General features: G+C 34.7%; 1 protein-coding gene across 3 annotated transcripts in view; it reads right to left on the minus strand.

Moving 5' to 3' along the window:
- Positions 1-27546, minus strand: part of ATRNL1 (attractin like 1) — a 786052-nt gene that overhangs the window by 389193 nt on the left and 369313 nt on the right. For 2 of the 3 annotated variants that reach the window (XM_077877514.1, XM_077877517.1), the window contains exon 26: positions 11719-11797. In XM_077877514.1, the coding sequence (XP_077733640.1) occupies positions 11719-11797 (79 nt within the window). Of the gene's footprint in view, positions 1-9457; positions 10554-11718; positions 11798-27546 lie in introns of those variants that run through there. The other variant, XM_077877516.1, reaches the window with a different exon arrangement.

Raw genomic sequence — 27546 nt, forward strand, 5'->3', positions numbered from 1 at the left:
TTTCCATTTCATCTAAAATTTTCAGTTTGTTGGCATACAGATGTTCATAATGTACCCTTAGATCACTTTTTATTTCTGAAAGGTCAGTAATAATACTGCTTCTTTTATTATTGATTTTAGTAATTTTATTTTATTCTTGATGAGTCTATCTATTTCATTCTTAGTAAGTCTATTCTGTCAATTTATTGATCTTTTTTCAAAGAATCAACTTCTGTTTTCACTGATTTTCTCTGTTGTTTTCCTGTTCTCTGTTTCACTGATTTCTCCTCTAATCTCTATTATTCTCTTCCTCTTCTGTTTCCTGTAGATATAATTTGTTCTTCTTTTCCAAGTTCCCTAAGGTAGAAGAAGATTAGGATGGAGCTAGAGAATATTATGCTAAGCAAAATAACAGAGAAAGACAAACACCATATGATTTCACTCATATGTGGAATTTAACAAACAAAACAAGCAATGAGGAAAACAGAGAGAGGCAAACCAAGAAACAGACTCTTGACTCTAGAGAACAAAATGATGATTACCAGAGGGGAGGTGGTGGGGCTATGGGTGAAATAGGTGATGAGGATTAAAGAATGCACTTGTGATGAGAATCCGGTGTTGTATAAAATTGTTGAATCACTGTATTGTACATCTGAAACTAATATTACAGTGTATTTTAACTAATTGGAGTTTAAGTAAAAACTTAAAAAATAGGTTATTGATTTAAAATATTTTTTTCTTTTAAATACTGGCATGTACAGCTATTTATTTCCCATTGACTACTTCAGCTTCATCCCATGAGTTCTGGTATATTGTGTGTTCATTTTTATTCATTTCTAAGTAATTTTAAATCTTAGCCAGCCTTTCTTCAAATATTTTTTCTGCTCCTCTCTTTCTTCTTTCCTTGTTATGCTTCTTGTATTCTGTATTTCTCTTAAGCTCTGTTTACCTCCCTTCATTCTTTTTTCTCTCTGTTCTTGTTTCATAATCTCTACTGATCCATTTTCAAGCTCATAAATTCTTTCTTCTGTCAATTCAAATCTATCATTGAATCTCTCTAGTAATTTTTTTAAAAGATTTTATTTATCTACTCAAGAAAGACACACACAGAGAGAGGGAGAGAGGCAGAGACACAGGCAGAGGGAGAAGCAGGCTCCATGCCAGGAGCCTGATGTGAGACTCGATCCCAGGTCTCCAGGATCATGCCCTGGGCCAAAGGCAGGCGCCAAACTGCTGAGCCACCCAGGGATCCCTTTAGTAAATTTTTTGTTGTGGTTTTGTACTTCTCAATTCCTCATTTTCCATTATCTTTTTCTTTTTCATAATTTTTCTCTTTATTGATATGATCTATTTTATGAGGTATTTCTATCCTACCTTAATCATCGTTTCCTTGAGTTCTTTGGAAATATTTATAACAGCTGCTCTAGAGTCTTGGTCAGTTAATTCTGATAGCTAGGACCTCTCATGAGCATTCTCTCTCGCCTGCTGCTATTTGTCATGTCTATGAGCTACAACTCCCTTTCTTTGCATGTCCCATAACTTTTGCTAAAAAGCACTGACATTTTAGGTTAATAGATTGTGACAATTCTGTATAGTGATTCTCTTTTCCTCCCCCACACAAGACTTTTTTTATATACTTATTTGTTTAGTGACTTGGCTGGGCTATTTTAGTGAAATCTATTTTCTCTGCAGTGCAGCCTGTGATGTTGTCCCTCAGAGGATGCAGCTTTGGTGCATGGTCATCTGGGACAACTGGTTTGATCAGGGCGTTCTTTGTGTCTATGCAAGATCTTTCTATTACTCCCCCTGATTCCTTTGGAATCACATCCAGCTGTTAGCCTCCATGAATTGATTATTGTTTTTGATAAGGCTGATAATGCTCTGATGCTAAAATTGCTCCCTAATCTGATTCAATTAGTTTTGGGTCCATTATAGGGTAATATTTGAGACTACCTGACTTTTTTTTTTTTTACAATCCCAGGAGTGATCCTAACTTTCTCTATCACTGGATCTTTCTGGTCAACCTCTAACTGATTTATGGTGAAGCTATCAGTGTCCTCTGCATTGTTTACCACCACAATGTCCATTTTTTTCAAGGAAGCCACTGGGTTTGAACTTCTTCAGTTTGTTTCAAACAAACATCTTCCCCTAGATAAAATTTCTGTGCCACAGCTCCAGAGGTGATGGTGGATACAGTGGTCTCTCTCATATCTCTCTCAAATGACTCCCCTATTTCATGAGGATGGTGCCAGACAAGGGTGGTAGCTTCTTGTGTTTTCAGATTGTCTCTTTGGACACATAATCTCCACCTTTGAGCAAAGTGTGATGAGTGCAATTGGAACCCCAGAATTCTCAGCTTACTCTTCCTGAGGAGGAACTCTGACCTACAAGACAAGGCTTGGTAAAGGAAAAGAGCCTCAGATCTCAGTTGCTTTTACCTAAAATAGAACCTCTGCAATACATAACTAGGCAAGGGTCAGGGTCAGGTGGGAGATGAGAAATGCTGGTCATACTGAGCTGAGAGAGGATAAGAGGAGTTCAGGTCACACTCAAATGCTACAGATTTTTTTTTAAACTGAGATTTAGAGTCTCTTGAATAAATGCATTTTCATCTGCTGTATGCACTTAAGATAGATTCCAGAGATTAAAATGGATGTTTAGGGCATCTGGGTGGCTAGAGGCTGAGTATCTGCCTTTGACTCAGGTCATGATTCCAGGATCGTGGGATCAAGTCCTGCATCAGGACTCTCCCTGCATCAGGATTCTCCCTCTGCCTATGTCTCTGCCTCTCTCTCATGAATAAATAAATAAAATCTTTAAAAAAAAATAAAAATAAATGAATGGTTATTTGTTTTAAAAATAATTTTCACCAGTTATAGTTGTTCATCAGCTAGGGTTATAAGTCTTTGGAGCTCTTCTTACCGCTACTCTAGAAGTCATTGTTTCCTATTCTTTTTTAATCACATTTTAATTGAGCTTTCGTAGCTATTGATCCATTAAAATGGCTCTTGCCAGGGTCACAAATGACTTCCAAATGGCTAAATACAATGATCAACTTTCGGTTATAATTTTTCTTTGCCCATCAGCAGCCTCTGAGACAGTTGAAAATTCTATTTTCTTCTAAAACAATTGTTTCCTCAACTTCCAAGAGCCCACATTCACTTAGCTTTTCTCCAACTTCACAGTATTTTGTTGCAGATTTTGTCTTCTCTTTGATTTCTTGAATGTCTTAATCAGCTCAGGCTGCTATAACAAAATATCATAAACTGAATGACTTAAACAGGAGACATTAATTTCTCCAGTTCTAAAGGCTAGGAAGTCCAAGATGGAGGTGCTGGCAGATTTGGTTGTTGGAGAGGGCCTTCTTCCTGGCTTTCAGATAGCTTCTATCTCACTGTGTGCTTACATGACCTCTTCTTTTTATACTGGGCACTAATTCATCATAAGAATATCAGTATCACATAAGCCTAAAGACCTCCTTAGGACCTCAGTTCCAAATACTGTAACATTGGGGTTTAGGGCCTCAACACATGAATTTAGGAGGGGATATATTCAACCTATAACGTTAAGTTTGAATGCCTAAGGGCTTAATCCTCCTCTTTTGGTGATACCACCAGTCCCATGCCTTTAGATACCACTGATATACTGAGACTCTGAGGTTTATTTCTCCTGCTCATTTTATCTTTATAGTTGTTAAGACAAAACCTTCAAGTCATGCTTAGTTTAGATTCTTTTTAAATCATGATTGGTTTAATTCTTTCTCACATCTCCCCAACCACCCAGGTGTGTTATCTTCAAAACATATCCAAAATTTGATCACTTCTTGTCATATACACTACCACTTCTTGATTTGAGCAATCATCATCTTTCACCAGGTAGGGCATTAAGCTCCTTATAGTCTCCCTGCGTCCACAGTTGTCTATCTTAGTCTAGTCTCAACACAGCAACAGAATTATCAGTTTAAAATCGTATCTTTTTTAACTCAAATTACTTCTCTGTTGAAAAACCTTCAATGGTTTTCCACCTCTCTGAATAAAAGCCAAAGTAGAGTTTCAATGCCAATGGTGCATATTAGAATCAATTGTGAGCTTTAAAAATAGATTCATAAAACAGCCTCACAGAATTCTGATTTATAGGTCTGGTAGGGGTGGAACAGTAGAGTGGTTCTCAAGAATATATAAATATAATTTTTAAGATCAACAGCTGATTCTAAAGGGCATACTGAATTGAGAACAACTGTATTAGAGTACACATGGATCCAAGATATACAGGATTTCCTGTTACTAATATTAATGAATAATAATATAATGTTAATCATTATTTGTATTACATATCAATAATGATAACAGCTAATATTTGTTGAAGTAAAAAAGGCAAAAAGGTGAGCACTTAGCATACATTAACTCACTTAGGACTAAAAACCTTATACAGTAAGCCCTACCATATCTTGATTCTAAGACACATTTTGTTTTCCCATCTTAATATCTCTAAAACCTGATATGTCTTATAATCAGTGAAATCATACAATCACTACTGGCCAGAAAGTATGATATATATATCATGGCCTGAACAATTGCAAATTTTTTTATTCTGGACCATGATACTATGTGAAACAAAACATTTTTTACCTGAATCAAAAAGTCATTTATAAAAGGTGCAACTATGAATGTGAACAAGTTTTAGCAATACCTTACTAATTTATTTTGCTTCTGCTTTCCTTTCAATATATATTTTTGAATGATAAATAATAAAATTTCTATCTAAGTAAGTCTATAAGAGCTGTTTCAGAAGTACAAAATAAATATTCTTAGTAGTGAGGGTACTATGGGATTAGTTTGTTACTCTATTTTTCTTCTAAGCGGTACATCAAATAATGATTGCATTATCATACTACTAGATGAAATACAGCATACTCTCCCTATAACAAACAGATTCATAAATTATATTATAAGTGGTCAATTATAACTATAAGCAGGAAATCAAACCTGTTCAAACTCAGGCTATCTTTAAAGTATGGTCCAGAGAGCTTGAGTTTTAGAATGTGAGAGACTTAATTAAAAAGCATTGCTCTTTCATTTACTACTTATGAGCTTTGATCATTGCACACAACTTCCCTCAAATTCCTTATATAGCTAAAAGGGAACTAATATATATCTTCTAGAATGAGGATTAAATACTATTTTTATTAAATGCCCAACTCCAAAATGTTAGATTATGCCTTCTACTTTCCTGATATTCAGTTGTTTGTGTTTCAATTTTGAAAGGACATAATCACTTTTTTTTTACCAAATACCAATCCCACAATCCAGAGATAATCTTGGCAAGTCTCTTAAAATCTCCATGAATACAATGCATGTGTGTGTGTTTGTGTGTCTGTGATTTACACAAATGGAAACATTATAATACTCTATCAGCACCTCCCAGTTAACAGCATATTTTTAAGACCAGTAGTATTCAAGAACTATAATTCCTGTTTGTTCACTGCTATATTCCTCTAAAAATGTGCGTGGAACAATACTAATTGTTTGATAAATATTTGTTGAATGAAGGAATAATGTTTTATTTTTTACACATACTTTTCTGTCATTCTTAGTTTTCAGTTTCATAATATCCCATTATAAGAAAATAGAATTATTTCAATAAGTTTTTTGAATGATATAAAATTCCTGATATACAAAAAAACCCTATAAATATCTTTGCATTAATATATTTTGAAAAAGTAGGCAGGCTTATATTTCTAGGATTTATTCCTACAAAATTAGTCATTAAGTCAAGAGTTTTTCTTTTGTATCAGATATATAACATTTTCGGGATCCCTGGGTGGCGCAGCGGTTTGGCGCCTGCCTTAGGCCCAGGGCACGATCCTGGAGACCCGGGATCGAATCCCACATCGGGCTCCCAGTGCATGGAGCCTGCTTCTCCCTCTGCCTATGTCTCTGCCCCCCTCTCTCTCTCTCTCTGTGACTATCATAAAATAAATAAAAATTAAAAAATATATATATATAACATTTTATGTTGAATCTGATTAAAATTTATTGACAGAAATTCAATATTCTGGGCTATTTCTTAATCTATATAAACAATTGGTCCTAATTGATGATAATATCATATAATAAATAAAAAGTATAATTTTAGGCAATTTTTACATTGTATTAATACATAGTACAAACAATGCTAAAAGTTTTTATCATTTTTTAGAAATTTAATCCATATACAGTTATGTAACAGTTTTCATTTAATTCTATTACTAATGCCACTTCCAGAAAACATTTTAATATACTATATCTCCACCTATGGATGACACCACAACAAAGCAAAATGAAGTATTCCTTAGAGATTGTGTTTGTGTATGTATCTTATGAAATTGCTAAAGCTATGAATTTTCTAAAAAATAGGATCTGTGTATTTTTCTTTATATCTGCAGTATTCATCAATCTGTCTGTAATATTGCAGGAGATTAATATATCTTTGCTGAACAAAATGAAAGCACTATATACACAATAAGATTTTTGGCAATAGGTAAAGAAGGCAAGAATCAGTTAACTTTCAAATCATATGCTCCCATACATATCTGACTTCTCAGTTCAAATTATTTTTAAGCAGACAGGCTAATTTTTAAAACTATATTTTAAATAGACATGGTGAACATCTGTAATTTCTAATCTTACCAGATAGAGAGAAAAAAATAAAACAAGGGAATCATTACATTTTGGAATTCAGTAAGAGAAAATGATAAAAAGTAAGTTAACACTAAAGTCACTAAATACAAAGAGAGACTTATTTGAGTGCATTATTTATAGTTTAAAAAAATCTTGCTTTTTTGACAAAAGAACATGTTTTACGGAAAGCTATATGTAGATATTAAAATGCTTAAACATTATATAAAATAGATTAAAATACTAAGAAATTATGTAAGAAGTTGCATAAAGTACATAATTTTAATTTCTCAACCCAAAATAACATTTTCTCATTACTCTCTTCACTGTGCCCACTCCTCTCTAAGTAAGATAGGTGCCTAAGGAGGTAGAGCAACTCATTTTATAAAACATTGCTACACTGCATTAATAATAAGAACCATTTTACCACAAATTTAGCATCTCAGAGAATATTTTATCATTAATTATTTACCCATGACATGACCTCAGTAAAGTATAACTTGATATTATTACTTCTTCTATTTTTGTTCCCATAAAATAATTAGATATAGAAGGAAAGAAAATGTATTTGCCTCTAGAAAAGTAGTTTGCTACTCAGAGCTACTAAAACCCCATCTCTGGTTGTTAGTTTATTTTTAACTCAAATTTCACGCTGATAATGCTAAATTCAAATTTAGGTTTTATGCAGTATGATTATGAAATGTGCAAGAAAGTAGTGTATCATAAACACAAGGTCAGTCACTCAGTGGACACTGTCTTATCCCAGGCAATGCTGTTTTTATTGATTTTTAAGCATTAGAAAAGCAGACCTGAAAGATAAGCAAATAATGTGGTAAAGCTCCATATATTAATATATTTTTTTAACTTTTGAAGAACTGCAAGTTTAAGATAATTAAAGAAGGAAAAATTGCAGATACAGAAAATGTAATATCATTCAAACATACAGACCCACTAGTAACATTAAGTTGATCGGAAATAACCTTAGGAGTGCCTAGGTGGGTCAGGTGGTTAAGAAGCCACTACTCTTGGTTTTGGCTCAGGTCATGATATCAGGGTAGAGAGAGACAGCCCTGTTTGGAGCCCCACTCCAGCTTGGCATCGGTGGGGAGTCTGCTTGAGATGTTTTCTCCCCTGGTCTGTCCTGTCCACTGCCCCACCCCATTCTACCCCACATCTTGATAGCTAAAATAAATAAATATTTATTTAATTAATATTTATTTTTTTGATGAATATTTTTAAAAAATCCTTGCATTTAAGGATCTATTATTCTATGAATTTTGCAGGTTTTTTTCTTAAGATTTATTTATTTATTTTAGAGCATAAGAGAAAGAGCACACACATGCGCAAGTGGGAGAAGGGCAGAGAAGGAGACAAAGCAGACTCCCCTCTGACCACAGAGTCCAACGTAGGCTGGATTTCAGGGTCTCTGAGTGGCAATCAATAGTCGGGCACTTAACTGACTAAGCCACCCAGGTGTCCCTACTGAGATCATGACCTGAGCCAAAAACAAAAGTTGGACACTTAACCAACTGAGCAACCAATGCACCCCTGCAGTTAGATTTTAACTGATGCAAATTACAATTAAACTGCTCAAAATGTGGTAAAAAATGGTTTCTACTGAAAAAAAAAATAAGTTCTTGTAACTATTAAGATATGTAGGATACTTTCACTAACCTTAGTCAAATATAAGATTCACTACCTTCAATACAAGCAGTAACTAAATATTTTGATGGGTTTTACCTTATGATACTTATTTAAAACTCAAATTTCAGTTTAAAACTGAAGATTATTAAGCATGATAATATTTCAAGAGACTCCTTTTACCATATCCTTGCTCCTAAGGAATATTTTTGTAATGCAGTGACAATTTATCTAAAATTGAATGTAACATTGAAATTAAATGTTTCAATACCTCTGTAATAACCACAAACTATAAAAAAAATGAACTCATTCTTCTAGTGTATTATAATATTTCTACTGGTCAATACCCACTTATTGTTTCCATTCATTAGCACAGCACCCCACCCAAAATAAAATGTCTATATTCTTAATAAGGTTATCATAGAAATGAATGTGAAGTTCCGATACGAAGAGGTATATTAAAATGAAAGTCCTTTGTAGTTGTGTTTTTCTGTTTTTAAGAGCCCTTGAATTGTCAATAGTGTTATTCAGAAAGTGTTACATCAATAATAGGCCTCTGTTATTAAAATTATATCACAAAAATAGTATAGATGTGTTTGTGAGAAACCAAAGCTTCAAATAGCTTCTTTTTAAAAAAGCACCATGCCTGGTTGAATTAAATAATATATTTTAAAAATCCAAAGAATTTTTTCATTTTAAACCAGACCTAATATTTAGAAAACCAAATAGTATAATTCCTCTAACAAAATCATGGAAATATTAAGAAGGGAGAATCCTTTAAATAATATTCATATAGTGTTACAAATAAATTACCGTTATACTATAATAAAGGTCCTCTGAGGCTTACAATAGTTGATGTCTTAATGTTAGAGAAAGTGACATATCCACATAAAGCAAACATTCTGGGATCTTTCCCTTTGGGGAATATTTGAGTTAACCTAATAGTTAAAACTGAATAGAGGATCAAATAAAAACACATTTTTACCTCCATCCAAATAAAGTCTATAAATGGGGTAATTACAGTAGCTACAACTAGTGTAATTAAAAGTCTTTGGATCTTTAAATCAAAATAAAATCTTTTAATAATGTAAAATTATTATCTAATAATAGATTACTGTTAGTCACCTAATGGCATCTTTATCTGTACATCAACATAGGAATGGTTTCTAAGACATTAAGAATTCTGTATTTGAAAGATTTAATAAAATTAAATGTGAGAAAACACATCACAATATTTTTAACATGACATTATAAACAATCACATGACCTCTCAACAAGATAAATTTTTGTACTTCAGTAGGGGTAGCAAAATGAATTCAATCATTACTATAAGACTCACTACCTAGATGAGCTCTAGAGAGAGGGGCATTATATGGAGGGATTTTCAGGAAGACATGGTAATATTTAGAAGGACAGATTAGACCTGGCCCAGTGGTCTTAATCTAGTTTCACCCTTTGCTCTGTCCATGTGCACCACATATCTTGAAAGATTTTGACTTCTGATAAAAAGATACATTAAATTTGTATTTTAAAAATTAAAGTTTAATATCGGCTTGCCAGAACTTCTAATATGCAAAAATAACATTATTTCCTTGAATTGATATAATCTTAACCAAAAGCAATTTCTCATCTTGAGAAGTGTGAAAGTTTTATAGGTAAGTGAACTATTCACATTAGTTTTCTCAAATATTTAATACTATTTCTAAACTTTAGTTATTAGATTTAAATATTCCTAGAGCTTGAGGAATTAGTTATATAGTACAATCACTCCTCTTTAGAGGAAAGGAAATTCAATTAGGACACTTACCCATTTTCATAAACTAGTTAATAACAGAGTCATACAATGATCTTCTCACAATGCTCTATTTCATATAGTTGCATTTTATAAACTTTAAAAATCAAGTATCTAAACATTGGTAGTCATAATGAGGTCTGAACCCAGGCTCCCTGATTGATCTCGACTTCTTTTCTAATGATTAGAAGCATAAATTGTCATTTGCCCTATGCCATTATGGAAGGCCTTCACAGTGCCTGCCTACGAAATGTTTTTCGGTTCCTGAACCCATAATTTCACCTAACAGATGTTTTAACGTGTAGAAGACCCCTATAAGGTGCCTGGGTGGCTCAGTGGTTGAGCAGTCTGCCTTTAGCTCAGGACATGATCCCATGGTCTGGAATCAAGTCACACATCAGGCTCCCTGCATGAAGCCTGCTTCTCCCTCTGCCTCTGTCTCTGCTTCTCTCTCTCTGTGTCTCTCATGAATAAATATATAAAATCTTAAAAAAAAAAAAAAGACGACTGCTTATCTCCACACAGAATTCCACTTCTTGCCAAATATTTATGTATTTATATTTAATAAGATCTTTTTCAATTAGATCACTTTTATCATGGGGTCATACCAGTATATTCTTACTGATGTTGCCTTGGCATTATACAGAAAATCAAAAAGAGAGACGATCGAGATGAATTATTTATTTCTGGGGGAGGGCTGTCAGGTAGACACTGAGACACTGAGTTTTAATTAATGTTTGAAAACTGAAGAATAATTAAGAATGCCTCACCTCATTCACTAAATATATAGCTTAGAGTATACTGGACTGGTTTTAAGTCTATAAATATAATATCTTGTATATGGAGAAAAAGATGGTAAGCAATTATACCACTGCTTTACATTGTTGCACAAAATCATATACATAAAAATATACTGGGAAATGCAACAGCAAATAAACACTTATAATACTAACAACAGCTTACTTATATTGATACTAATAGATTATAATACTATTGAAAGCAGAAATTTGCTTTTTATTATATAAGTATAAAATAATAAATCTGCTGCACATTTATATTCCTCAGATTATTATATTGCTTTATTCCTTTCAATTAACTAATATATACAAAATTAAGGAACTATCTAATATATTTATATCATTAGTTATTCTGCAAGAATACTACTGTTTTTGTAAATTTTAGGATTGAGGGAACATACATGATTAATTCTGACACAGAAATGTATCAAATTGAGGTGCACTTCAAACATACTTGAATTATCAGATAATCACAAAATGGTAGATTTGATTACTTTAAAAAATCTAGGAGATAAAAACCAAAAAATAAATATTTGTCATTATAAAACTAGTTTATATAACTATCTAAATTAAAGAGATTGCAAATCATTTAATCAATATGAGTTCTAACACTATTTAAAATAACTGTCTGCAATTAACATTGCAATTAACCAATGCTTCTACAGATACTGACTTAAAATGACAGTGGTAAAGTTTGCTCTAAAGCCTAAAAATTCTAGATTGATTTGTTCAGTATTAATAAGTAAAGCTGATTTGAAACTCTGTACTTGAGTGGCACATACTAATAATCAAGCAATACAGATTCATGTTTACTCAGATCCTTAAGCAAAATATTAAATAATATTATTGATACCTCTCTCCGTCGAGAAGCCCAGCAGGTTTGTTTGATCTTCCATACCACTGCAGCTACCAGCAATAAAGATAAAAAACAACTGGAAAATAAAACACAAGTAATTTTCACTTAAAACATTGGAAATATGTAATGAAATATTCAAGAATATGTATAGAATTTAAAAATATATAGAACTAACCACTCTGTCTTGGAAAATAATTAAAGCAAAAATGGAAAAATAGCGCTTAAAATGTTTTCAAGTAAAAAACAAAGTATACAGGTAGAATAAATATTTATATTCCTTTTTAAACAGTATAGTCTATCTTTAAGATATTCCCTGTCAAAGAAATATAAATTTGTAACTCTGTTAGTCTTATGAAGCAATAGAAATCTATTTAGAATTACTATTGAGTCATAAAAGCTGGGAATTTTATAAATTTAAGTTTCACACAGATTCATTCATTTTATCCATATTAGCAACTATTTTAGATATGAGAATATTCTAGTGGTTCTCAAGTGAATATAATTTTGCTCCCCACTCACCCCTAGGACACATTTGGAAATATCTGGAAACATGTGATTATCACAATATTGGTAGGGGTGCAACTTGCGTTAAAAGAGTAGAGCCAGGGATGCTACTAAATATCCTGCAATGCATAAGACTGTCCCCAATGACAAGTTCTCCAGTCCAATGTCAGTCATTTTGAAGTTGAGAAAAACCAGTATATGCTAATGTTTACACTAGGAAATAATTCAGTTACAGTGTTCATACCTATGGTCTATATATATTAGGTAAAACATGCAATAAGCTATGAACATGCAGGATACTTTGTTAGCAGTGATTTGAGACTAACAAATCTCAAAATAAAAGAATCATATATATTTAATTAATTGGTTCCAACTATGTGTCACTCTTTTCTCTCCCTTTGCTCTGAGGTCAAACAGCATGCTACGAAAAGACCCAAGGGCGAGCAGATAAATTCACTAGTCACTGGTCACTACAAAAACCTGGTACTCATCCTTAACTTATAATCCTTGTATTCTTCAAAACATTCACTCATAAGCTATGCAAATTTTAACACTTTCCACTCTTGTTAATTTCTTAATATACTTTTTCTCCTTGTCTCACTTGAAGAGAAGATCGTCGAATATCCTACAATGATGATGAAAGTGGCAATTCTAGCATCTGTCCATTGAATGCTGAACACATTTCAAGATACTGTACTAAATAATTCATTCACACTGATGCTTGGATTTAGTTTTATGAGAACACTTCAAGATAGAATATATTATTCTTATTTTTAAAAAGAAAAATCCAATGCTCAGGAAGTTCAAAGTAAATTGCTGAAAGTCACAATTGCTTTGCTTTTTCAAGGTTGCTTTGGCTATTTGGGGTCTTTTGTGGTTCCATGCAAATTTTAGGATTGTTTGTGGTAGCTCTGTGAAAAATACTGTTGGTATTTTGATAGGGATTGCATTAAATGTGAAGATTGCTTTGGGTAATAATAGACATTTTAACAATATTTGTCTTCCAATCCATGGGCATGGAATGTTTTTCCATTTCTTTGTGTCATCTTCAATTTCTTTCATAAGTGTTTTATAGTTTTCAGAGTGCAGGTTCATTACCACTTTGGTTAAGTTTATTCCTAGGTATCTCATGGGTTTTGGTGCAATTGTAAATGGGACTGATTCCTTGATTTCTCTTTCTGTTACTTTATTTTTGGTGTACAGAAATGTAACACATTTCTGTATGTTGATTTTGCATCCTACAACTTTACTCAATTCATCTATCAGTTCTAGAAGTTTCTTGGTGATATCTTTAGGGTTTTCTATATAGAGTATCATGCCATTTGCAAATAGTGACCGTCTGACTTTTTCCTTGCTGATTTGTGTGCTTTTTATTTCTTTTTTTGTCTGATTGCTGTGTCTAGGACTTCAAATACTATCTTAAATAACAATGGTGAGATGGACATCCTTGTTTTCTACCTGACTATAGAGGAAAAGCTCTCAGTTTTTTCCCACTGAGGATATTAGCTGTGGGTTTTTCATATATGGCCTTTATAATGTTGAGGTATATTTCTTCTATCCCTACTTTTGAGGTTTTTATCATGAATGGAGGCTATACTTAGCCACATGCTTTTTCTGCATCTATTGAAAGGATCATACAGTTCTTACCCTTCCTTTTTTTAATGTAGCATATCACCTTGATTAATTTGTGAATACTGAACCACACTTTCAGTCCAGGAGTAAATCCCACTTGATCATGGTGAGTGATCCTTTTAATGTAATTGCTGGATTTGGTTTACTAGTATTTTATTGAGAATTATGGCATCCAGGTTCATCAGAGATATTGGCCTGTAATTCCCCCCTGCCTTTTTTTTTTTTTTTTTTTTTTTTTTTGTGGTGTCTTTGTCTGGTTTCAGTATCTGGGTAATGCTGGCCTCAGAGAATGAATTTGGAAGTTTTCTATTTTTTGGAATAGTTTGAGAAGGATAGATGTTAACTCTTTTTTAAACATTTGGTTAAATTTGCCTGTGAAGCCATCTGGCCCTGGACTTTTGATTGCTGGGACACTGTCTATTACTGACTCAATGTATTTGCTGGTTGTCAGACTCTTCAAGTTTTCTATTTCTTCCTATTTCAGTTTTGGTACTTTATGTATTTCTAGGAATTAATCCATTTCTTCCAAGTTGCTCAATTTATTGACATAGAGTTTTTCATGATATTCTCTCATAATTGTATCTGTGATGTTAGTCATTATCTCTCCTCTCTCATTCGTGATTTCATTTACTTGGGTCCTTTCTCTTTTCTTTTTGGTAAGACTCACTAGGGGGGTTATACGTTTTATTAACTTTTTTCAAGAAAATCCCTTTATTTTCTTAGTTTCCCTTTATCTTTCCTGATGTAGTAGAAGGTCAGTGAAGGTAGGTCACATTCCAGGTTTCCTCTTTTAAATTATGGACATTCCCTAAATCCCAGTTCATACCATGCTGTTACCTTCTCTTGCTCTCAGAAAGAACGAGTTCAGTTATCCTCATGGCCTCAACTATAACCTCAATTGGAATGATTTCCAAACCTATATTATTATACCTGCCCTAATGAGAGCATCTTATCATTAAAGGTGATCTAAGGGATTTAATTCGGATGCCCTCCCAGGAAAGAAATACCCAGCACAACTCTGTGATCCTGCCTCTAATCGCTCATCAAAGCTGAGAAACTGCTTACTCACTAGTCACTGCATTCTATTTTTAGCTAGCTCAAACTATCAAAGTGTTCTTCTATTAAGCTCTTTCTAACCTTTGTCAATCAATGCTGCTTCCTTTGTCTTCTGGTTTACACTGAATCAGTCCATTCTTTCTTCTATATGGTAAGGTTTGTTTATATATTTGAAAAACCTGCCTAATTCCCTCTAGTTCAGTGGTTCTCAATCAGGAGAGTTTTGGGCTCCAAGGGATATTCGGTAGTGCCTGGAGACATTCTAGTTTCACCATTTGGTGGACGTCTAGCGGAATGCTGGTAAATACCTTTCAATACACAATCTCACTCTCCTGCCAGTAACAAGGATTCTCCTAACTCAATATGCCAATTGTGCCTTTGAATCCTGTTCCAGTCTGAATTATTAGAATTGTGGTTACACTTCCCTTATTCAGATTAAAATTTTAACTGGTAAAATATGGTACTAATGATTAATACTTCAGATAAGACCAAGGATCCATATATCTGAATTTCAGTCCTATCAATATACTTAAGAATTTTAACATAAGAGATATATCACCTCCAATCTACTATGCCCAAACAGAACTCATAAAGAGCATTCATAATAATAAAATAACATCCATCCAGTAATATGTACCAAGAACTATGTTAGGTGGTTTACACATATTATTTAACTACCACAAATATGCATGATATACTATGTATACTGCTATGTATTTATTTAAATGATAAGAAAGCCAAGTCATGGAAACTTTAAGTAAGTCACCTAAGTGACAAGTCTTAAATTGCAGTTCTCCCTTCCTCCTAACTTTGTTTCACCATTATTTTTCAGCTAAAATGTAAAAACACATTCAACTTTAAAATCCCTGTAATGAATCCAACAACAAATCTCACCAACAGTTTCTTTCAGAATTTGTGCAGTAATAGACAATACTACATATGCTAAAATTCATTTACATTTAATAATTAAAGACAACTTAAGTATCAAAATGCATTTTTATTTAATAATTTGTAATTCACAGTATTTTCCCCCAAAAAAAGTTACATGATAGAGATTCAGTTCAAGATGCTGGAGACTGGTTCAATTTCTCCATGAGGGATCTAAATTCTTTGTGATCTAAATTTCATGACTCAAGTAAAAAGTGTCGTCTTAATAATGGTGCAGAATGCCAATATAAAATTTTGTTTATAATTTCACCTCCTTGTGAAGAGGAGATATGTACTTTAGGGGTTTGCAGCAAATGCTTTCTATGTTTATTAATATTAGGTTATTGGTAAAACCTATCAGTAAAAAGAAACCATGATGATACAAATAAATAGGCAAAATAAAGAAATAGTTCAAAAAATCCTTCTAATAAAATTTTATAATCTCCAATAAATATTAAAAACCCAGTAGAATATATCTCTGTTACTGGCATATAGTAGGTGTTATTAAGCTTTTGTTAAATGAATGGAATTGGTTCTTTAATTGATGTAAAAATCTAATAATTGTTCTGACAGTAGATGTCCTTATTTGGCAATTTTAACCTTATATGAAGGTAATGTTTACAAATGCTTTAATTTGATTTTTTTATGATTCTATTTATTTATTTAACAGAGAGAGAGAGAGAGAAAGAGTGAGAGAGAGTGAGCACAAGCTGGGTGAGCAGCAGGCAGAGGGAGAGGAGGAAGTAGGCTCCCCACTGAACAGGGAGACTGATGCCAGGCTCGATCCCAGGACCTTAAGATCACAACCTGAGCTGAAGGCAGATGTTTAACTGACTGAGTCACCCAAAAGCACCTCATGCTTTTAAGAAAGGAAACTGCAAATAAAAGTTACAGTTCTTTTTTTGAAAATCTACATAAAACAAGAAACTGCAAATAAAAGTTACAGTTCTTTTTTTTTAAATCTACATAAAACAAAACCAGTTTACTAAGAACACTTGCTTTCTTAAACAGCAAAAACCTAAAACACTTGACAAATTTACCCAGCATTGTGGAAAACTCATCCTTTTATGATCATCAGAAAATCCCAGTCCCTAATGACAATGCTAGAAACCTTCAGGATGACAAAATTTCCATCAGTCTTACTTACTTGATGGAGCAGTGCCCTGCACATTACCTTGTCCTTTCCACTGGTTCCCTTATGCCCAATGGACGTGAGTGACAAATAAACTGTTATTCAATAAAGTGACTAAGTTTCTGAGTTTCTATTTAATTAGCTTTTCCCTAATATATTTCTTAAGTCAAAGGTCTTAATAGGCAACATCAAGCATTAGCATCCTTTAATCCACTATGTGGCACTTTTGTCAGAGAAAAACTAGTTTCACTGCTTTCTTTCATAATTTTTTTCCTATCATATTATACAACAGCTCATATTGCTCCTTGGTATATGATATGGGGAGGACATGCAGGAATAATTGGGCTTTCATTTTTTAATAAAGTCTATTGTATAATAATGCCAGAAAATCTGAAAGGTTCAACGTCATTCAGTAAAATCCTCCTAATAGAAACAGAAGGAAAAAAAAAAAAAAGGCAAGAAATATTTTTTAAAAATTAAGTACATGAGCTACAGGGATAAAAAAAAAAAGGGAAGCATAGGAATTTAGGGAGAGCTATTTCAATAATTTGATTTTAACCTTCATAAAATGGTCATTATAGAAAGGATTCTTAATGTGAAAACCATAGAACTCATTAGGTATTCTCATTTAGCAAAAATTAAAAAGAATTTAATAAAAGTAACACAGTGTGGTATAAGGTTATATTGTAAAACAGGTTTCCAGTGACAAAGAAATATCCTCTGGTAATAATGTAGTTGGCCAAATGCAAAAAGAGATAATATTGTCACTATTTTATAGCAATTTGAGGTTAATTGGTCATAAAATTCAGTCTTAAATACATATTTTAAAAGATGGTTTGGGCATATTAATATTTTATTTCAGTAAAAAATATTACAAACTAGGGAACTGTGTTGAAATATAGAAATATATTATTTTAAAAAGTAATTTACCTCCTAATTATTGCTATTCCAGAAAATATCTTTCAAGGGTTTTAAAAAGACCTTCCTAACACTTGAAGGATGTCTTTTTTCTTATCAACTAAGACATTAACAAAATAAATTGCTAACTTGGAATGCAATAAAATTTGCATATTTAAAAAAATTATTTGTTTCAGTTATTAGGTTGGCAACAATGAGGAATCAACAAAACCTAGTGGGTAAAAGTGGAAAAGCAATGTGTTCATTGCAATAAATTGGTACATTTTTGAGGATTGTTAAAGTAAGAGTTAACAATACCTTAGGATGCTTTGTCAGTTAAAATGATTTCAAAGGCAAGAGACAGAACTCTATCACAAAAATGGTATAATATTGGGACTAAATGGATATTATACTCCTTGCTATGAAATAAATTGTATTCCACCCAAATTTCTATGAGAAAGCCTGACATCCAATGTGACTGTATTTAGAGATAGACAGTTTAGGAGGTGATCAGGTTAAATGAGATCATAAGGGTGGGCCCTGATCCAAAAGGATTAGTGTTCTATAAGAGACCTCAGAGGGCTCTCTTTTTCTTCCTTCCTTTCTTCTCTGTTCCTTCCTTCCTTCCTCCCTTCTTTCCTTCCTTCCTTTCTTCCTTCCTTCCATTCCTTCCTCTCTCTGTCTCTCTTCCCCTCCCCCCCTTTTTTCATGTTTTCACTGTTTTTATTCATTAATTTTGTCAGATGGTTTAGTAGGGTATGGGGGGTGGATGGACAGGAGCTGTTCCCCAGGTCAGGACAAGCTGGGGGCTCCTGGAGGAGGAGGGAAGACTGTGTCAGCCTAGCCCTCAGACTTGTGCGAGAGCCCCCAGAATGGAAGGATGGTGAGGGGATGGGTGTGCCCTTCGGCCCAGGGTAGGGAAGCTATAACAGGCTATGGACCCACATCAGAAACAAGTTACAAAGTTAGAAACCTGGGGTAGGGGTCAGGAGCTCCCATCCCTCCCTCCCTCCCTCCCTCCCTTCCTTCCTTCCTTTCTTTCCTTCCTCTCTCCCTTTCCCTCCCACCTTCTCATTCTCCCACCCTCACTCTCTCTTCTTCCAGTGAACACACACTGAGGGAGGGCCATGTGAGCACACCCCAAGAAAGCAGCCAACTATAAACCAAGCAGAAGCCTACATCAGAAACCAACCATACCAGCACCTTGATCATGGATTTTTTTTAGCCTCCAGAATTGTGAGATAATAATTTCTGTTGTTTAAGCCATTAGTCTGTTGCATTTTGTTATGGCAACATGAACAGAGGCAGATTTTGGTACTATGAAGTGGGTGCTGCTGTAACAAAAACCTATAAATGTGAAAGCAGCTTTGGAACTGAGTAATGAGTAGAGACTGGTGAAATTTTGAGAAGCATGCTAAAGAAAGCCTAGATTGCTGTAATGAGACTGTTTTTGAAGAATTGGGATATTACAGGCAATTCTGGTGAGAGCTCAGAAAGAATCATGTACAGGTAGAGAGAGAATCTCTCTTTTTAGATTACCCATAAATAATCACAAACAGAATGTTGATATATAGATGGATGTTAAAAACTGTTCTGGTAAAGTCTCAGATGGAAATGAGCAACAGGTTAATGGAAACTGGAAGAAAGGCCATCCTTAATATTTTTTGAAAAAATATTTATTTATGTAGTTATTTTAGAGAAAAAGAGAGCATGAGCAAATACACATGAGCAAGGAGAGGGGCAAAAGGAGAGGAAAAAAGTCTCCAGCAGACTACCCGATGAGCATAGAGCCCCAGATGGTGCTCAATCCCAGGACTTTCAGATCATGATCTGAGCCAAAATCAAAAGTCATATGTTCAACTGACTCAGCCACACTGGTGCACTGTGGCCATCCCTACTATAAAATGGGAAAGAACTTAGCTGTATTGTGTTCTAGTGTTTTGTGGAAGGTAGAACTTGCTATAAAACTGTAAATTTAACAGAGAATAGTTCTAAGCAAAGTATTGAAGATGTAGTTTTGAACCTCCTTACTGCTTATAGCTAAATGCAAGAGGAGAGATGAGTTGAAGAAGAAATTGCTTAGAAAGGAACCAGAACTTGGGAGATTTGGAAAATTCTCAGCCTATCCATATCGCAAAAGCTGAGAAATCATGTTCTGAAGATAACACCAAGGGGGTGGCCGAGCAAGGATTTATAGAGGAGATCATGGGTATGATGCAGAGATTTAATCAGCCATCTCCTCAGAATGAGGAACAGAGATGAGATTATACCAGTAGAGACACTATGAGTTTGAACTAAAGGGGACAATGAAAGCAAGACAAAATGAAAAAAAAAAAAAAAAAAAAGCTGTCAGACTTCTTGGATTCAATAGTTTGGGACCATAGAACTATTCAGTAAGAACATGTTTTATCCTTTAAGGAAAGGAAGTGAGCCTGAATTTCAGTCAGAGATCATTAGGGCAAGACTGGTTCCACCTCAGTTTTAAAGGGTGGGGCCTTTCTGGTTTATGGGGACCAAGATGCCACTACCCAGTGTCTTGGGGACAAACCTGCAGCACAGTGCTACAGGGTCAGAGCCCCCTCACCATGCTAAAAGGACAGGGCCACTCTGTAAGGCTGTATGGTGATGCTGTCACCGGAATGGACCTGAAGGTAGGGTACTGAACCAAAGAGGATTATTCTCAAATCTTTAAGGTCTGATAGAATTTGCCTTGCTAGGTTTTAGACTTGCTTGAGACCAGTTACCCCTTTCTTCATCAGAAGCCAATAGAATTAGTGTCCCTATAAAAAGAGACCTCAGAGAGCTTGCACTCTCTCTCCATGTACATGCACTGAAAAAGACACAGCAAAAAGGCAGCCATCTACAAACCAAGAATTCTCACACCAGAAACCAACAATGCTGGCACTCAAATCTTCAACTCTCCAGGCTGCAGGGCTGTAAGATTAAAAAATTTCTGTTGTTAAAGCCATTCAGTCTATGGTATGGCATCCCAAGCAGACTAAGACACTCCTCAAAGTCAAAAGGAAGAATAATTCCCAGGTTTGGACTGACTGATGAGTGCCCTAGCTCCATTGTTCTCTGATTCTCTAAACTATATACTTGGCTGTGCATCAGCTCTGTCCTCAAACTTATTTCCCTCTTGGGGACAAAAATGGATGCAGGGATTCCAGAATTCACATTATATACCATTACACATGCCCACTCTTCACCCAGCACTTGGCTATTGAAGGCTGTGAGCTAACTGGCTTTAGCCCGTTAGTGAAGCTAGTGAAGAATCAATCCCACACAAATAAAATCATTGCTATATAGCCATATGGAAGGAGTTAAATGAAGGCTGAGAAATAATTCATAAATCCATTTCAGCTATCATTTATGTAAAATTCATAGGAAGACAACTAAATGAACCTCCCCCAGACTGCTAACAGATTTACAAATGTATAAAGCATATCTGATAACTCTTCAATTCTTCCTTGAAGTATTTTACAAAAAGTGGAGTGCTCTCAAGCCTCCATGGCAAGATATTAAAAATACAACATCTAGTAAGAAAGATCTTCCTGGTTAACTTCTCCTGTTACAAATAACCTGCCTAGAGAATATCTTAATCTTCCAAATTTGCAACAAAAATGATAAATGACCACAGCTTTGTAGTACAACCTGAAATCTGGCATTGTGATGCCCCCAGCTATGGTTTTCTTTTTTAAAATTCCCCTGGCTATTCGGGGTCTTTTCTGATTCCACACAAATCTTAAAATAATTTGTTCTAACTCTCTGAAGAAAGTCCATGGTATTTTGATAGCGATTGCATTAAACGTGTATATTGCCCTGGGTAATATTGACATTTTCACAATATTAATTCTGCCAATAAATGAGCATGGAATATTTTTCCATCTCTTTGTGTCTTCCTCAATTTCTTTCAGAAGTGTTCTATAGTTTTGAGGGTACAGATCCTTTACATCTTTGGTTAGGTTTATTCCTAGGTATCTTATGCTTTTGGGTGCAATTGTAAATGGGATTGACTCCTTAATTTCTCTTTCTTCAGTCTCATTGTTAGTGTATAGAAATGCCACTGATTTCTGGGCATTGATTTTGTATCCTGCCACGCTACCGAATTGCTGTATGAGTTCTAGCAATCTTGGGGTGGAGACTTTTGGGTTTTCTATGTAGAGTATCATGTCATCGGCGAAGAGGGAGAGTTTGACTTCTTCTTTGCCAATTTGAATGCCTTTAATGTCTTTTTGTTGTCTGATTGCTGAGGCTAGGACTTCCAATACTATGTTGAATAGCAGTGGTGAGAGTGGACATCCCTGTCTTGTTCCTGATCTTAGGGGAAAGGCTCCCAGTGCTTCCCCACTGAGAATGATATTTGCTGTGGGCTTTTCGTAGATGGCTTTTAAGATGTTGAGGAATGTTCCCTCTATCCCTACACTCTGAAGAGTTTTCATCAGAAATGGATGCTGTATTTTGTCAAATGCTTTCTCTGCATCTAATGAGAGGATCATATGGTTCTTGGTTTTTCTCTTGCTGATATGATGAATCACATTGATTGTTTTACGGGTGTTGAACCAGCCTTGTGTCCCAGGGATAAATCCTACTTGGTCATGGTGAATAATTTTCTTAATGTACTATTGGATCCTATTGGCCAGTATCTTGTTGAGAATTTTTGCATCTATGTTCATCAGGGATATTGGTCTGTAATTCTCCTTTTTGGTGGGGTCTTTGTCTGGTTTTGGAATTAAGGTGATGCTGGCCTCATAGAACGAATTTGGAAGTACTCCAGATTTCAGGTTGTACTACAAAGCTGTGGTCATCAAGACAGTGTGGTACTGGCACAAAAACAGACACATAGATCAATGGAACAGAATAGAGAACCCAGAAGTGGACCCTGAACTTTATGGTCAACTAATATTCGATAAAGGAGGAAAGACTATCCATTGTAAGAAAGACCGTCTCTTCAATAAATGGTGCTGGGAAAATTGGACATCCACATGCAGAAGAATGAAACTAGACCACTCTCTTTCACCATACACAAAGATAAACTCAAAATGGATGAAAGATCTAAATGTGAGACAAGATTCCATCAAAATCCTAGAGAAGAACACAGGCAACACCCTTTTTGAACTCAGCCACAGTAACTTCTTGCAAGATACATCCACGAAAGCAAAAGAAACAAAAGCAAAAATGAACTATTGGGACTTCATCAAGATAAGAAGCTTTTGCACAGCAAAGGATACAGTCACCAAAACTCAAAGACAACCTACAGAATGGTAGAAGATATTTGCAAATGACATATCAGATAAAGGGCTAGTTTCCAAGATCTATAAAGAACTTCTTCAACTCAACAGCAAAGAAACAAACAATCCAATCATGAAATGGGCAAAAGACATGAAGAGAAATCTCACAGAGGAAGACATAGACATGGCCAACATGCATATGAGAAAATGCTCTGCCTTACTTGCCTTCAGGGAAATACAAATCAAAACCACAATGAGATACTACTTCACACCAGTTTGAATGGGGCAAATTAACAAGGCAGGAAACAACAAATGTTGGAGAGGATGTGGAAAAGGGGAACCCTCTTACACTGTTGGTGGGAATGTGAACTGATGCAGCCACTCTGGAAAACTGTGTGGAGGTTCCTCAAACAGTTAAAAATAGACCTGCCCTATGACCCAGCAATTGCACTGTTGGGGATTTACCCCAAAGATTCAGATGCAATGAAACACCGGGACACCTGCACCCCGATGTTTATAGCAGCAATGTCCACAATAGCCAAACTGTGGAAGGAGCCTCGGTGTCCATCGAAAGATGAGTGGATAAAGAAGATGTGGTCTATGTATACAATGGAATATTACTCAGCCATTAGAAATGACAAATAACCACCATTTGCTTCAACGTGTATGGAACTGGAGGGTATTATGCTGAGTGAAGTAAGTAAGTCGGAGGACAAACATTATATGTTCTCATTCATGTGGGGAATATAAATAATAGTGAAAGGGAATATAAGGGAAGGGAGAAGAAATGTGTGGGAAATATCAGAAAGGGAGACATAACGTAAAGACTGCTAACTCTGGGAAACGAACTAGGGGTGGTGGAAGGGGAGGAGGGCGGGGGGTGGGAGTGATTGGGTGACGGGCACTGGGGGTTATTCTGTATGTTGGTAAATTGAACACCAATAAAAAAAATGATAAATGTCAATGTATCTTATGCTCCTTTCTACACTTAATTTTTATTTAAAGCATATCTTTTTTAAGTTATGTAGTTAGGATAATGTTTTAATTATAAAATTTTCTTAATATTTTAAAAGTAGGAAATGCTCTTTTTAAAAACCTTTCCCAGAACATCAGTGCATAACACACACAGAGAAATCACAAGCATACAGCGGAATGAATTATTAGGAAGATAATAAACCGATGACCAACACCCCAATAAAGAAATAGTAATTTGCCCATTCCTCCCTCCTTGATGGTAGCTATCATGTTGATTTTTAACATCATAGTTTGGTTCTGCATATGTCTGAACTTCATACAAATGAAATCCTACAGTATTTATTCTTTTGTTCAACACTGTTTGTGAGTGACATCTATATTGTTCTTATAGGATTGGTTTGTTCTTTTGCATTATTCCATATTTTTCCATTAAATGACTATATTCTCCATTCCATTATTTTAGGTATTTGGAATATTCTAATGTTTTGACTACTTAAAACAGGCCGCTATTACTATTTTTACATGGCTTTTGGTGTAATGGAAAGTATGTGTCAATTTAACTTTAGAATGTAAGTCAAACTGTTTTTAAACTTGTTGCTCCAGTTTCTAGACTACCAGAAGTTTTGAGAGTTCCACATCCTCTCCAAAATTCGTTTTTTTTAATTTTTAGCCATTGTGATGGGTATATGATAAGCACTATTATGTTGTGATTTGTAATTTGCATTCTCCAATAAAAATTAAACTGAGCATATTCTTATGGTCACTCAAATGTCCTTTTTTGTGAAGTGCTTGTCCAAGTCTCTCATCATTTTACAGGGAAGGGCTGTAATTTCAGACCACTTTATTGATTTATATGAGTTATATATTCTGAATATAAGACCTTTGTCCTTTATGCAGGTCATAAATATTTTATACCACTGTATTGCCTGACTTTTTATAATACTAAGGATATCTTCTGATGATAACAATTTTTTGTATTACTGTAGTTTAATTTTATTGTAGTGCTTTGTGCCACGTTCTATGCTGGGAGGACAGAGAAAAGGAAAAGGCAATGGCGATTGTCTTGGCCCTCTGGTAACCACAGCTCTATCACTTGTAACCACAACTCTATCATAAGTAAAGGAAGATTGCCCTCCCTTGGAGATTTGGCTCTTGCAGCTTCTCATTCCAGTCAATGTTACTGCAGGATTGCTTGGGATTGGGGGTGAGTGAATTAAAGAAAGAGAGAAAAAATGGGGGAAGAGTCTCCACTACTTGCTCTGGCCTTTAAGAATTTCCTTTTCCATGCCCTACTCAGAACTAAGGGATATTTCCAGGAAGTTTCTTGTCTAGACCTGAGGAGTCACTCTCGGGTTTCAGCCTGCATTAATTTTCAAGTCAGGGGATACCAGGAGAAAATAATAATAAATTCCCAAACAGTTCAGTGGCACTTTGAATTTTGGTCTTCCCTGATCTTCCTGCTGATACTTTTCAGAATTATCAAATAGCTACCCATACATTTTATCCAGGTTTTATAGTTGAAATCCAGTGCGAGGTAAAAAGAGATGTATGTTTACTTAGTGTTGCCTGGAACTGGAAGCCCTATGGTGAATGAGCGCTGGCTTCAACTTAAAGTCACTAACTGCATTAGCCTTAACAAGAGTCATTCTTTCTTTTGAATCCTTGAAGCCAGGCACTAGTTGATTTCTCCTTTCCAGCTCTGGAGGCCCTAGATGGCATCTTTTTCCAATATAAGGCTGTTTCACCTACCTTAAAAATCTGTTCTTTAGTGTAGCCACTTTTGTTAATTATGATAGCTAGATCTTGTAGCTATGATAATTTGCTGCAGCTTTACATCAAACTCAGTGGTAAAAAACTAAAAGTGTTTCCCAGAAAATAAAAAATGGGGGGATGGCGCCTGGGTGGCTCAGTTGGTTAAGTATCTGATTTTGGATTTCAGCTCAGGTCATGATCTCAGGGTCCTAAAATCCAGGCCAATACTGGGCTACCCACTCTGCAGGGAGTCTGCTTCAGATTCTCTCCCTCTGCTCCTCCTCACACTGACACACACACACTCTCTCTCTCAAATACATATATATATGTATATATATGTGTGTATATATATATACACACACATATACATATATGTGTGTGTGTGTGTATATATATATATATAAAATCAGGAACAAGTTTCTGTTTTTGCTACTTCTATTCAACATGGTAGTGGAAGTCCTAGATAGAACAATTGACAAAAGAAAAAAAAAAGGCATCCAAATTGGAAAAGAAGTAAAATTATAACTGTTTGCAAATGAAATGCACATATAGATAGAAAACTCTAAAAATTCCACAGCACAAGAATTTATAATTAATAAACAAATTCAGGGACACCTAAGTGGCTCAGTGTTTGAGTATCTGTCTTTGGCTCAGAGCATGATCCCAGAGTCCTGGGATCAAGTCCTGAATCAGGCTCCCCATGGGGAACCTGCTTCTCCTTCTGCCTATATCTCTGCCTCTCTCTCTCTCTCTCTCATGGATAAATAAAATCTTTTTTAAAACCCCACAAATTCAGCAAAGTAGCAGAATGCAGAGTTAACACATAAAAACCAGTTGCATTTTTATACACTAACAGTAAGCCATCTAAAAAAATTAAACACCTCCATTTACAATATCATCAGAAAGGATAAACTATTTGAAAATTAACTTAACCAAGTTGCTGACTCATACAATAAAAAAGTACAAAATATTGCTGAAAATAAATTAAAGACAAATAAATAGAAAGTCACCTTGTGTTCATGAATTTGAAAACTTAATACTGTTAAGATGTTGACACTATCCAAAGCAATCTACACATATAATACAATCCTTACCAAAATCCCAACAATTTTTTTTAAAAATTCATCTGAAAATTCACATGGCTCCTAAGGACTCTAACTAGCAAAAATAAATAATTTAAAAATTAAAAGAAAATAAAATCTTGAAAAAGGACAGAGTTGGAGTCATACTTCCTGATTCCAAAACTTACTACAAAAATATAATAATCAAAATGTGGTAGTGGCATAAAGACAGACATATAGCCCAATGGACTAGAATAAAAAGCCCAGAAATAAACCTTCACATATGAGGTCAAATGACTTTACAAGGGTGCCAAGAGCATTCAATGAAGAGGTGATAGTCTTTTCAACAAATGGTGCTGGGAAAACTGGCTATCTAAATGAAAAAGAATGAAGTTAGACCCTTACCTAATACAATACAAAAAAAAAAAAAAAAAGCCTCAAAATATATCAACAACCTAAACACAATAGCCAAAACTATAAAACTCTTAGAAGAAAACACAGGCCAAAAGCTTTAAGATATTGGCTTGGCAATGATTTCTCAGATACAACAGCAAAGGCACAGGCAACAACAGAAGAAATAGATAAAATAGACTTCATAAAACTTAAAACCTTTTATTCATCAAAGGACACTATCATTAGAGTGAATGCAAGATACTTA

The sequence above is a fragment of the Canis aureus genome, chromosome 29 (genome assembly GCF_053574225.1).
Source record: "Canis aureus isolate CA01 chromosome 29, VMU_Caureus_v.1.0, whole genome shotgun sequence".
In the NCBI taxonomy this organism is placed as follows: Eukaryota; Metazoa; Chordata; class Mammalia; order Carnivora; family Canidae; genus Canis; species Canis aureus.